Below are 15,014 nucleotides of genomic sequence, written 5' to 3' on the forward strand. Positions count from 1 at the left end.
ATTTGTTTTTCTTGGTTTTGTTTCTTTGCTCGTTCCGTGTGTAGATTCTTCTGCATTATATTTAGGATTCACCTTTCAGTTTATTTCTGTCTGCTTAGTGTTCATGCTACTGCACGCTCTTGCACCTGCTCACCTCATCTTTGTTTCCTCCCTCCACGCCTCCATTTCTGTCTGCTTTGCTTTTTGTCTGACTTCACCCTCTTGATCTCATCTTCATCTCTTTGTTCCCCACACCTGTGCCTTGTTTGCTGTGATTGCCACCTCTGTTATTTAAGCCTTGTGTGGGTGGGTCTTCTTGCTAGTTCGTTGTTTCTGTAAACCTCGTCCAAGCCTTTTGTCATTGTCCTGATTGCCTTGATCATTTTTTGACTTTGCTTTGTATTTTTGGATTACGGTTTTGTCTCAGCCTTTGAACTCTGTGTTACTGTGTTTCTGATCTCAGCTTGTTTTGACCACGCCTTACCCTTGCCTGATACCTGTGCCACGCTGATTGCTACTCTGTGTACCGAACAACTGCCTGCTTATGAGATAAAGGTTTTTTTTTTTATCAATCCTACGCTCCTGTGTGTGAATCTGCCTTTGTGTCCCCACGCTCTCTGAGCCACGTTGCCTTACAGCATGACAGCTGTGGGGGTTATTGTGGGCAAAGTGTCCTTCGAGGCGCTGCTTGAACCTCTGTTTGGCCTCTCTGATCCCCTTTATAGATCCCTCCGGGTGTGGCTGTAGGCCTGCATGTCACCTGACCTGAAGGCAGCATCCAAAACCTTGAGAAAAAAGCAAGAACAAGAAAGCAAAACTGCAATTAAGCAACAAAAGTACAACAACAAAAAGTATATGTAGCTGGGGATGGAGTTAAAACTTTTCATCAGTACGTACTGCAAATTAGCGGTGGCTAATTTAAAACACTGTTCCAGAATATTTCAAAACCAAGCATCGTTTCAGCATCATGTGTCAAATCATTCCTGTTAATTTGAACTTTAAATGGAAAATTCAACTCAGTCAGATGTGCTTTTTGGTATAGTTCTAGACCTACAATAAGAAAGAATAATTTGTTTTAATGGAGGTTAGAGCAGAGTGTCTGTGTGAAAACTTCAGCGCTGTGCTACTCTGTTGCAGAATATTGCTGTCCCATCTGTGCTCACTTTGCCCAAGCTGATAGATGTACAACTTAATTCCACCATGTGACTCATATCTGGCACATTATGATCAACTCCAATACAGTGGCTACCTGTTCTGGCTAACATTGAACCACCACAGCTTAGACGCCTAAAGGTTAGTGCCAGACTAGTTAAAAGGCAATCAGCAACACATCCTGGCCACAAATAAAGATGTCAACCACCCAAGACTGCGCCTGTCAGCATGCAAACTACTATGGATCACACACCCATCTTTTGATAAGTCTGGAACTTGGCATATGCAGTCAACATTTCTCTAGTAGCTGACCTAGCAGCCCAGCTACCTGGTTTTGACCTGCCCTGATGCCTGTAGCCCCTTTTGAACTGTTTTAGGAGAGTGATGGACCACTGTGGTGTACTATGAAAAAGATGGGGTCTGACAAACAATGACTATGCCAATGTACAGATTTACAGATAATGTAGCACATCCAGAACAGCTGTCCCATTACAAAATATGAAGGTGGACTGCAAGAATTGCATCAAGCTGATGAAGATCTCATCAGCTGGCTGCTGACTTACAAACGAGCAAGCCTCCGCTCCTCTTTCCATGACAAAAACTCCTGTAACAGTGGACTGTGCCGTTCATTTCCAAACTGGACGCTGTGTTTTATCCGGGACGTCGTATGACTAGCACAGGAATTATGAAAAGACGTGGACATCAGAACTTTTTCGGCACATTGAGACAGACCGCATGGCGCACAGCAACGCCGTGATGAAGCCTCACGGGACATGTTCTGGCATGTCCAGGCACATCCACAATTTCTCGGATAATCACTCGATGGAAAAACCACCGACAGCTGTCTGAACACCATCTCAAAGCCGTCCTGTGAGACCAAAACAGAGGTGGTTTTGTCTCGCTCCAGTAGCGAATCCATCGTGATGCGCGAAGCCTCCGCTCGGCTTTCCATGACAAAATCTCTTGTTAAAAGTGAAATCTGCTGGAAAATGGTTCATGTCCAGCTCTTGTGATAACCAGAGAAAGTGCACACAACGGTCCGGCTCCACAGAGCCATCCGTTTAGAAATGATCCGGTGGTTTGTGGCTCTCGATGGCAGCACGGAGCGCGGCGCGCCTAGCGTCCTTAAAGCTGTAGTAACAGTCCTTATTCTCTGTGAAGCCCGTAAAATTTTCACCGAAAGCCAGATAAATTTTTCTAATGGTTTCCAGCTGCCAGTCTCTAACAGTTTCTGAAAAAATTCTGATGGAAAAAAAGCCCAAATCATTCCACCAGTTCCTGACAATGAAAATCTGCCGAGGGGGCTGGACCACTCCTCACTCAAAGCCTGCTCACAGGCGAATGACGCAACCGACAGGTGTGGAAAAACTCACGCATACGCACGAGGGTTCAAGCTTGTCTGATGCAATCACATGTGATTCAAATCCATATGGTTTTTGAAAAAAATAATAAGGTCGGATACTTTTCTAATAGACCTCGTATATCTGTTTTACACACTGTCCCAGTCCGCTGCCAAGCTGCAAATCCCCGTCAGTTCCAAGCCGCAAATCCCCGTCACGGCAGATATACAGCGCATAGAGTGAGTATGTATTGTGTATGAATTGAGTATATATGGAGTATGTAAGGTGGATGTCATCCGCATCCAGATTTTTGAACAGCTCAAAATCCTGGCTGCGGACATGCGTGCCTCTGCGGATGATCACGGACGTGTTCAGATGACGGCCGACTCATACAGGCATGTTACATGGATATTGCAGATGTTTGGCGAATATGGGCCAATTTTGTGCGCAATCCATACGCAAATCCTCATAAACGCCAGTGGGACGGGGCCCTAAAAACACTTTTTTCCAATGTAGTCCTTCTTTAACCCGCTGAGTTTTCTGGTAGAATTTACTATTTAAAGAAAAAATAAATAGTGTCTTTTTAGAGGTCTCTTTTGAAATTGATTAGATTCACAAATGTTTAATGTAAAAATATAGGGTAGTTTCTACATGTGCAGCTATATAAATGCAGCACGTTCCGGATATTTAATATGAATTTCTCAACCATATTTAAATTTAAAAGGCTAATTAAAAAGTTGTTTTACACTATTTAAACCCCTTTAAAACACTAGTACAACAGTGACATTAATGCTACTGCTTTTTTGAAGCTACAGAATGTGAGTTTGTTTATTAGCAGCAACATTCCTAACCATCTATTCATCAGTGTATCAGTACCTACAACAATGAAATGTGTTTTCATTAGTTTAGAATGAGCCCTTCATATCAGCCCAGACCATTTTTTTTCTTTTTTTTTTTGTGATGCCGCCGTGAAATGTGTCTCATTTTTGTGATGCTGTAGTTTCAGTCAGTAATTTTAACCTTAACCCTAACCAACACATTTTGTGACTTTTCATGAACTAATACATTAAATCACTTTTTGTGATGTCATCACTTGGCATGAGATCGGGTTGTTCATATCTACATAGGAGCGGGCCCATGGAGGCTGCCATGTTGTACCGCCATGTTGACACAGTAGCCCAAAAGTGACATAGAAAATGAAGAGAAACCAGTGGTTGCTCCCCGATATGCTATCTATTGGTTTTCAGAAAAGGCTGCAAGTTTGGGAGCCCTCATTTTTATGAAATGGAGGATCATACATATATTCTGTTATCACAAGAGAAGACGAAGAAGCATGAATCCCATTGCCAAAGTAGTGAAAATGTGAAAGGAAAAAACATCATAATGCAATGTGCAACCTCAGCAGTAAACCACACTAAATTCTGCATGCTGTAGCTTTAATATTTAACCTCAACCTTTTACAATCATTTTTCTTTTTACATAATGGGGCGAGGTATGTTTAATGGCATGTATGTAGCTCTGTTGTTTAACACATACTTTTGTGTATGAATCAACACTCAGGCATGCAGTCTGTTGAAATGTTACACTGCAAAGGTCAGAACAGCAAAAATCAAAACCAATGCCTCGACATTCTCTGATGTGGAGATACTGCAGAAATTAACTGTGGTGTTTCTGATCCATTTGAAAAAGCAATGTGTTGCGGAGAGGCAGGTCCACAGACCACACCTAAGAATAATAGAATAATGGCAGATCTGATTCTGTAGGCTACAGGACAACACCCTGTCAAATCACTGAAAGTCACACACAAAGCCTACAAAGCACAGTGTTGCTCTTACAACATTTAACCACATACACAAATACATATGTTGCTGTGCTGGTAAAATTCCATCCTGAGGTGTAGTTTCTGCAGCCAGAGGCTTGAATGAAAGTCATAAGAGCATGCACGGCCACGTACTTGTCAGACCGGTGTGACAGTGGGTGTGGACTGTGAGGGCACATATTAGAGCCGGGAATATTTACTCCACACTCTTCTGTGCACAAACAGGCAACACAATTATCTGACAGTCCACCTCACACAGCAAACACAGCTCATACTGCTGAATCAGAACAGAAGAAAAAGACTTCTACCCTGCTGATGCTGATTTATTTCTGAGTGGATTCAGAATGGAGCCAAATGGCACAGTCGGAAAACACGGTGAGTGGGGAACTATGGACGACATTACTTTCATTATAATCCTGTTGTTACAAGAGCATGAGTTATAAACGTTTCTGATAAGAATATGTGAATATGTGTGAGGTCCACTTCTTTATATTATTTGATGGTGTATATTACTACAACCCCAGTCTGATTTTAAAGTTCACAAATAAATGTAATACTTTCAAATAGCTAACAAACCAGAACCAGTTTTGTTCAATTTCCAAAATAAAACATATGATTCTGTTGACATACACCATTAATCACCTGTAATTATACTGTTGTCTATAAATCTGTTGAATTGAAAATCAACCAGTAATTGTAATTCATCATAACTAAATGTTTTTATTTTTATTTTATTTTTTTGTCACACTTTTGCAACATTACCTACTTTAGTGCAACATATAGCCTACCATAAATGTAAGAACAACTTCAACATGCTCTTCTTAATACTATGACTAGTGGACCCTAGGACTAGGAGAGTCTTGAACTAGTGGGAAGTTCATGGAAAAGTCTGTTTAAATTAAAATGATGGTTTTCAGTCTATCAGATTGGAGATACAAGGTCTATTAGAAAAGTATCTGACCTTATTATTTTTTTTAAAAACATATGGATTTGAATCATGTGTGACTGCATCAGACAAGCTTGAACCCTCGTGCACATGCGTGAGTTTTTTCATGCCTGTCGGTTGCGTCATTCACCTGTGAACAGGCTTTGAGTGAGGTGTAGTCCACCCTCTCGGCGGATTTTTATTGCGAATAAATGTCTGAACGATTTGGAGCTTTGTTGCATCAATTTTTTTCCAGAAACTGTGAGAGACCTCCAGGTGGACACCGTTCGAAAAATTAATATGGCTTTCAGGGACGATTTTATGGGGATTAAACAGATTACGGAGTGTTACTGCCGCTTTAAGGACTGCCCACAACTCCTGAGAGCGCGGCGCGCTCCCAGCCCCCATCGACAGGCTGACACCCCGCTGGAACAACCAGATCACTTCCAACATGAAAGCTTTGTTGATCCGGGACCTCGTCTGACTTTCACAAAAAGGCAGAAGATGTGGACATCAGCACTTTTTTGGTACATTCCACCATTACAGGAGTTTTTTTCATGGAAAGAAAAGTGGAGGGACGCACCACGGAGCCGATCATTACGCGGGACAAAACCACCTCGGTGTTGGTCTCACAGGACGGCTTTGAGGTGGATTTCAGACAGATTCCCGTTGCTTTTCAGTCATGTGAATATCCGATTGTGATTGTGCATGAGCTGGACATGCCAGAACATGTCCCGTGAGGCTTCATCATGGCGTTGCTTTGCGCCGAGCGGCTGCACCGCAACGCGTGGAACTCCTCTGCACGTCTGTCTTAATGTGCCGAAAAAAGTGCTGATGTCCACGTCTTTTCACAATTCCTGTGCTAGTCAGATGACATACCGGATCAAGACAGCGTCCAGTTTAAAAATGAACGGCACATTTCACTGTTACAGGAGTTTTTGTCATGGAAAGAGAAGTGGCTGCAAAGCACGCCGCGCTCTCAGGAGTTGTGGGCCATCCTTAAAGCGGCAGTAACACTCCGTAATCTGTGTAATCCCTATAAAATCGTCCCTGAAAGCCATATTAATTTTCGAACGGTGTCCACCTGGAGGTCTCTCAGTTTCTTGAAAAAAATTGATGCAGCAAAGCTCCAAATCATTCAGACATTTATTTGCAATAAAAATCCGCCGAGAGGGGTGGACCACACCTCACTCAAAGCCTGCTTACAGGTGAATGACGCAACCGACAGGCATGAAAAAACTCACGCATACGCACGAGGGTTCAAGCTTGTCTGACGCAATCACACGTGATTCAAATCCATATGGTTTTTTTTTTTTTAAATAATAAGGTCGGATACTTTTCTAATAGACCTCCTATCTATGCGTTTACAGCAATTGGATTAGCTGGTATTCAAGACTTTTTCCCCCACAAAAATTAAAGGATCACTTGGATGAGTGCCAAACACGGTTACGGCATACTTATGGAGAATTCACATGATTCTTAATGCAAACTAATGTTTCCCTCCCCTCATGCCTTTGTGGTGGCTTTTTCCCACTTTCAAATGAATTTAACCTTGATGTGCGTGGTCATGGTGGTGGAAGTTTGTTTGGCAACATATATATATTTTTTGCCAGGTCATAATGGTGTTACACACGGCAGAATATAACATGCAGGTGTATTCATTTAGGGGAAGCCAGGGCATAGTGGATCAGAAACACTGTTTTGTGGCAGCATAAACACATTATGCATAGGTTTAGGTCATTCTATTGTGGATTAAATACAGCAAGTTATTGTTTAAGGCTGTGTTATTTATTTCTTCCCAAGTGTAATTTACAGGTGTTTAAAATCACTTTTAAAATTTTTTGATTCACTGTGCCCCGTGAATTAGTGTCCGGGGCACAGTGAATCAACTTAGAATATAATGAAAAAAAAACACCTGATTATAAAGATTTCTTCAAAATTATTAAATATATGCTGATGCATATACAAACTATAATCCAGCAAACCAGCTATGTAATGTGTGTGTCTTATATAGTGATATAAGTCCTTTAGAAACTATTCTAAATACAACTGTCATAATTTCTGTTCAAACGTGAAAACAGTTGTTTCTATACACAAATTATAGAGATAATTCATTGAAAAATAAATGTATAAGCTTCAACAAGTGATATTTGTCATCTACTTGATAACGGGGCTTAGTACATCGCTTTCTCGACTGATTCACTGTGCCTGATTCACTGTGCCCCGGGTGCATGTCACACGAGTTATGTTATCAAATAGCTGATAGTCTGAAGACATAACACATACTCATCAGTTGGACGATGGTCAAACTTAACCTCAACCCATAACAAGCATTTTTCTTTTTACATAATGGTGTAAAGAAATAATTTTGGGCCACCTTTCCTCTGTTGTGAGAAATAAATACAAAGACACTGACATCCACAAAATTTACTTTTGATTAGAAAAAATTGACTTCACTTGCCACTTAGTTTTACCCTTGATGTATCCAAAAACAAAACACTAATTATAAGAGGGGTGTCTTTATGCATAAAAATATGGCATAATTGCTGCAAAAATATATGTAGTTTTACAGATATAGCTACTGATTCACCGTGCCCCAGTTTCCCCTACACTGCATGCATAATTATTAGGCAAGTGAGTATTTCGACCTTATAATCATAAAGCATTCTCATTATGTATTTGTGTAATGAGGGAAGGTGTAGCCTAAGTGATTAACACCCTTTAGTACATCAAGGTGTGCTTAATTATCAGGCAGCATCTTTACATCAAGCAAAATGTGTTGGGAAAGTGTAGTGACACGGACCCACAACAGGGGACGTAAATGAACGGACAATGAAAGAGTCGAATATGAACACTTTACTGTTGTGAAAGAGCACAACCACAATACAGAGGATTACAGAATTTATGAAAACAGTCAATTCACAAAGGTGACGTGTGGGCAGGCTCGAGGATAGAAGACGTCTGTCCTGAGAAGAACCGGAACCACACGATTTCCTCCGCAACCGAACCTGGAGAATACTGGAGCCGCCAAGTCCCGAGTCCCCAGGTGGCCACCGTCTCCGAATGTCGGATCTGGTACTGCTGGCGAGGAGCAAAAACAGTAAGACGTGGGTGTGTGCACACCCAGTAACAACAATGGTGGGGATTCCACCTCCACCTCTAACACACACTCGTGCAGCTCCTGTCTAACCACTTTTCTGGTTGGGGTGTGAAGCGAAGCCTTCGCTGATTACACCAAACGCCAATCTCACAGATAAGGCACACCACAGGAAAGCGGCTGCAAAAAGAGTTCAGACTAAGACACAGTTTAGATTACGGCAGAGAATATTACCTCTCGGCAACGAGGTGGAGAGATGACGTCCGGTTTTTATGGAGTGGAATGATGTAGTGAAGATGGATGACAGCTGGCATGAGATAATGAGTGACAGCTGTCACCCCCGGCTGTGTCCGTGGCGGCAGCGCCCTCTCGTGCCTGAAGCCCGCACTTCAGGCAGGGCGCCCTCTGGGGGTGGGCCAGCAGTACCTCCTCTTCTGGCGGCCCACACAACAAAATGGGCTGAGCTATTGAGGCGTGGCCACTAAACCAAGTATGTAGTTGCAAATAGTCAACAGGGTAATAAGGAATATGAGGAGAACAAAAGATACAAATGAATTGCAAAGGAAGTAGCTGGATCACTGATGGACACACAGCCTCATTCTGAGTCAGTTGCCAGCAAGGGGAGAGGAGAGGCACTCCTATGGTCTGCTCTGATTTAGGATGAGCTAGTTGCACCTTATCAGAGTGAAGATAGATCTAAAACAAATCCTAAAAAACTACTGCCAGTTTTTAGAAGATACTTTCTTTAAACAGTGGTACAAGGGGGAAGCAATCTGTATCATTCAAGAAGTCCATGATCTGCATGCAGGACAATTCTCCACAACATATACCCAAGTAGTCCACTGCTTGGATAGGTAGCAAAGGCCTCAAAGATGACAGTATAATGACATGGCCCCATTCCTCGCCTGATTTAAGCTTTATTGAGAACTTGTGGACCCTTCTTAAATGTGAGATTTACAGTGAGGGGAAAACAATATATTATATATTGAAACTGATAAACTTTTAGAAAGGTCAGATGAATGGATATTAGGCTTCAATAGCAGCAAGTGCAAAGTTATGCACATAGTGTTGTGAAAAGTGTAGGACGGACAATGGAATAAGCCGAAAATATAACAATTTAATGTTGTGAATGTGCACAACAGAGCAACAGACAACACAACTGAGATCAACAGTCAAATTAGTCACAGTGATGTGTGAGCAGGCTCGAGGATAGAAGACGCCCGTCCAGAAAAGAGCCGGATCCCAGACGCCTTCCACTCCACCGGATCTGAAGCAACCCTGGAGCCACCAAGCGCTGGGTCCCCAGGTGGCCACTGCCTCCGGCTGTCAGATCGGGTACTGCTGGCAGGAAGAACAGACAGGTGATGGTGGGTGCGTGAACACCCAGCAAACAGTTCAGTATAAAGGTGGAAAGCACCTCCACCTCTCAATCACAATGTTTACGTGCAGATCCTGTTGGCAAAGTACGTAGCCTCCAACCGAGGAGCGGAGTATGCCAACTCCCCACACACCACTACTCAGTACAAAACACGAACGTCTGCAAAAAATACTTGTACACACAGAAGTAAGGACGTCACTAATGTGATACTTTAGGCTGAGCAGTTTACCTGTTCGGTAGACGATTTCTCGGCAGTGAGGTGAAGATGCTGCCCGGCTCTTATGGAGGTGTGGATGATGATGATGAGTGACAGCTGGCGTTGTTGATGAGTGACAGCTGCCACTCCCGGTTGCTCCGGTGCCCTCTTGTGCCTGAAGCCCGCACTTCAGGCAGGACGCCCTCTGGTGGTGGGCCAGCAGTACCTCCTCTTCAGCGGCCAACACAACACATAGGTAGCAAAAATCCATGTAATCAATACAATATGAATGGAAATGTAATTGACACTGAAAGTGAGGAAAAGGATTTGGGTGTACTTGTAAATAATTAGTAAAATTTTTCAAAATATATATGTAATGTTGCAGCCAAAGCGAATAGAGTTTTAGGCATGATCAAGAGAACTTTTATTCACATCTCATAGGAGTCCTTTTTGATTTTGTATATCACCTATATGTCCTCACTTAGAGTACTGTGTCCAGGCTTGGTCACCTCATCTGCAGAGTGACAAAAATGTTTTAGAGAAAGTCCAGAGGAGGGCTACAAAAATTGTATCTGAGTTTGCTAATTTTCCATATGAGGAACGTTTGAAGCATTTAAAACGTACCACCCAAGAAAACAGAAGAGTACAAGGTGACATGATTGAAGTGTATAAACTTGTTCATGGTCTTGAAAATGTGAGGTCAGATCCCTTTTTTCAAAATAGAATTTACCAGGGCTTAAGAGGCCACTCTTTCATGTTTGATGTACAAAGATGTAAATATAACTTAAGAAAGTACTTTTTTTTCAAATAGAATAGGAACCTTGTGGAACAGTCTGCCCTGTCATGTGGTTAAAGCACCAAGTGTCAATACTTTTAAGAAATATTACAATGACTTTTATGTTTAACACTTACTATGTGCGATTTATTGTACCTTTGTACATGCTTTTATTTTCATACAATAAATTAATTATAATATACCTCTTTGAACAGCATTGGGGAGGCTTGAGTTTCTGCTGCACAAAAAGCTGATCATCACCAAATCCAGAAATGGACAGACTCCATGGCAGTAATTGAACAGAAGGGTGGCTATATTCATTCGTTTATTTTTTATATCAGCTTACTTCAATCAAGAGTCAAGGGGGTGGAACCGATCCCAGCAGTCATAAGGTACCTTGATGCTTGCACAAATTTGATCCCCAGACAGTAAACTCATTATAAACTGTGCGTGATGTGCACTGCAAGTGCGCACAGAAAATTTTGAAATGTTCAAAATCTCTGCCACACATTAATTTTGTGAACTAGATGTGAATGTTGCATAATCTATTTGAAAACACTGTGCGTCATTGCACCTCATTGCTGCAGCGCAACAATTATGACGAGGTGTTACATCCACGCTAAACATAATTTGCCAGATACATTATCTAACTCATGAGAAGGAATGAAAATGTAACTTTACCAATCCATTACAATATAAATATTATAAATAATTACCTTTGAGACGGTTCCAAATGCAGTGGTGGGCACAGTTCCAATAATCCGATAACAGATCATTATCGAAGATAATGTTTTCATTATCGGATTATCTTTTTAGATAACTTTCAAAACCATTATCGGACCAATTATCTTCCGATTAATTTTTGTCCGATAACTTTTAGACTGATAAAGTTGAACAGCGACAAGCATTTTTAAAATTAGTTCAGCACCTACCTGTTAAATGTTTTGTAATAGATGTACAGTTCTACCCTCTGCAAACAGAAGAGAATTGCTTCTATAAAAAGTGACTCTATCCTCTGCAGTCAAAGAAGAAGTAGTCAAAATAATTATTTCCTTTAACACCATATCAATATGCTGGCAATATCACCTAAGTCATCCAGAGGCATACATTTTTAACTTATGGTTCAAATTTTAACCAAACTAATTTTGGACAAGTTATTTAAAATTACTGTCATGTCTGAAGTTTTATAAAGTGAAAATATCAGATATATGTTTTAGTTTTAAAGTAATGTGCTATTTTTTTTAAGGTTTTGTAAGCACATGCTATGCGCTGCAGTGCATTATGGGTACGATGATGTAATCTCAGTAGGACAAATGCATTTCAGACACTCTGTTCAGGCTCCACGGACAACAGCATTAAACTCTAGTGCCTAAAACTCTTGTGAATATATTCTCTGGGTTTATAGACGTTATTGTATTTGCGTTTGTTAAATTCCACGCATTTTAAATGTAGCAGACAGAGATTATTTGGAATTTTGTTTCCAAGGCCTCTACTGCCATCTACTGGCCAGTAGTGTTCATGGCAGCAGAGGCCTTGAGGGCCTAAGTACTAAACGTCTGGGAACCAGTAGATGGCAGTGTTCTATTTATTTTGATCGCGGTTATATCAGATGATTGTCAAATCAACTTTTTGGCTTTGCAAATGGTGTTTTTTTTTATTTTTACAAATGAAGTTTAAAAACAAAACAAAACAACAGCAAAATAATAATAATAATAATAATAATAATAACATTACAAGACAGCTCTGCAGTGTTTGCACAGGCACAGTGCGAGCGTTTGGATGCTTGTAGCTTTTCAGCAGCAACCTCACGACGGCCAACCAGAATAATATCAAACAGGTTTGATTTTCATTCGACCATACGATCGGCGATCAGGAGGTGGTCGTCAGATGTTGACCGCAGCTTGTTACTACACACGATGCAGGATGCGCAATTAACTTGAACTCGGTCCAAAAAATTCCTGCATGAATAAATCATCTCGAAGCACATTTTACAACATCATAAAACATGCGCAAATTCTCTCCACATGCAAAACATTTTGCGAATATTTCACAAAAGAACATTTATCTTTATTTATCTTTAATGTGACAGATGTCACATTAACATGTTGGTTTACATAATGAATGACTGAACCAATCAGTGTTTAGCAGAGGCACTTTTACCCAGAATCCTTTGCGATCTGTGTGTGTTTGTTACAAAACCTCAGAATTAGTGCATTATTCAACATTAAAAGATATGTTATATTTTAACTTTGTACAAATGACAGAATTGACATTAATGGAGTTATTCTATCGGTATTAATGTTAGTTATAAATCAAAACCATAAGTCAGCATGACTTTATTTTTCAAGACCTCCGCCTGACCGGAGCGTTGCAATTGATAGAGAGCTGGCTTTATGGCTGCTCTCTGGGTGCCTCTGTGCTAGGAGTGTTGTAGTAAACAAAAGCTTCCAGCAGGGGCTGAATGTTCAAAGAAAAAAGGGTGGTCTCATTGTGTGGGGTCTGTTGTTGCTTTTAATATTAATAGAAGCTATTGTGGCATTAAAACTTAAATTTGTTTTACTAGTAGTTGTAAATGTGCCAGAGAAAATATTGGAGTTTATCTGTTAATGGTTATCGGTAATTTCCGATACATTTTTGGGTGGTTTATTGTTTTATCTTTATCGAAGATAACTTTTCAGTTATCTGATTATCTGTTATCGAAGTTAATTTTTCTGGTTATCTGTGCCCACCACTGTCCAAATGTGTTCTCTACGTCATGAAACACATGGGAAAAACTGCAGCTGTAGATAGTTTCTCTGTGATTCCGAGAGTGATGATAAATGGTTTCCTCAGCCAAGTTTCGAGAGCAAATACATCATCCGCTATGAAATAATTAATTTATGTAACATGGTGTCAAATGGGACAAAGCGTGGCATCCGGTGGAACAAAGCGGGTTGCATTGGCACGATGAATTGCCCAGCAATGTGGGGATTAAATTCATTCAAGTGTCAAGGTGTCGACAGGATGTGAGGCATGAGGCAGGGTAGAAACTGGACAGGACACCAGTCTATCACAGAAAACAACACTTGAGAATCTGTGAAATTTTGACTCACTGGGTGCAATTTTGAGAAATGTTGGTTTCTCAGAATGCAAAATATGGAGAACCACGCCCTACTTTTTATGGCTCAGGCTTAAAACTTCTCAGTCTCAGTCACCTCTTATAGACAGACAAAAATTTTCACACCAATTCAAGTCACCAATTCATTTAACTTTTGGAAGTGAGAGGACGCTGGAGCACCCAGAGGGAACCCACGAGAACATGGGGAGAACATACAAATTCCACACAGAGAAGACCAGGTGGAAAGCGATCCCAGGACCTTCTTGTTGTGAGGCAACAGTGCTAACCATGCCGCTCGCGACTGTGTTGGTCACTGAATGTTAGGGATGGGGCAACTAGTCGTAATAGTCGACTGCAACTTGCTAACATCCGACTAGTCGACTATTATTTCTTAGTTGTCTAGTCAAAAGCCATTTATTAAGTTCATTTAAGCCTTAAAAGAGTAGACCTGTTGAAGCTGCCACACTCAGTGAAGGGAGTGTGTGAACTTTGACACACTCTAAAAACAGAATGGTTGGACTGGACACATTTCAACCAATCTTTGGTTGTTTCAACCAATCTGTTTTTAGGGTGCAGGTGAGTTAGTCAGCTCAAACGGGTAGTCTGTGCCTAGTAAATGAATGCAAGTATTGTCTTCATGCGAATGCTGTTTTTTGTATTTGTGATTTTGTGCTTATATTTGTTAAACTAAATGTCACATTTGAGTTTCACCATGAAGATTTAAAATTGGTTCATTCATTCAATATCAAATTTATTAGCCGACTTGTCGACGACTAATGGTACCCGACTAGTTGACTAATAATTTTCATTCGTCCTCCCAAGTCTACTGAATATTTTAAACTTCTGCCAAATCCCAATGTGGATCTGTGCTGGATCCGCTATGGTGACTAAGAACCATCTCAAACAGGAGCAGCTAGAAGGCAAACAACAACAACAACATTTGCTATGTATAGGAGGTAATAATTGGTGGACCCCTGATCAGGCTCTGGCTGCTTCCCATTTCCAAAGACATGCTGATTAGGTGAATCTGTAACTTTAAATTGCCCGTAGGTGTGCATGCAGTGCGTGAGTTTGTCTGTCTATATGTGGTGGCCTTGTAGTAGACTGGGGTCCACCCTGCCTCTCACCCTGTGTCGGTACGAATAGGCTCCAGATCCTTGATCAGTGTTGCCACAGTTACTTTGAAAAGTTACTTTATACAGCTATGGCAGCTGCCAAATGTAACTAATAAAGTAACTAGTAATCTAACTTGGATA

The 15,014-nt window shown here is 41.0% G+C and overlaps 1 protein-coding gene across 1 annotated transcript in view; it reads left to right on the top strand.

Annotated features, from left to right (window-relative positions):
- The first annotated feature begins 4,509 nt into the window (after positions 1–4,509).
- plcd1a (phospholipase C, delta 1a) overlaps positions 4,510–15,014 on the top strand; it is an 83,413-nt gene continuing 72,908 nt past the window's right edge. The window contains exon 1 of the mRNA XM_034168925.1: positions 4,510–4,665. Coding sequence (XP_034024816.1) covers positions 4,635–4,665 — 31 coding nt within the window. The 5' untranslated portion in view covers positions 4,510–4,634. The remainder of the gene's footprint in view (positions 4,666–15,014) is intronic.

The sequence above is a fragment of the Thalassophryne amazonica genome, chromosome 1 (assembly GCF_902500255.1).
Source record: "Thalassophryne amazonica chromosome 1, fThaAma1.1, whole genome shotgun sequence".
In the NCBI taxonomy this organism is placed as follows: domain Eukaryota; kingdom Metazoa; phylum Chordata; class Actinopteri; order Batrachoidiformes; family Batrachoididae; genus Thalassophryne; species Thalassophryne amazonica.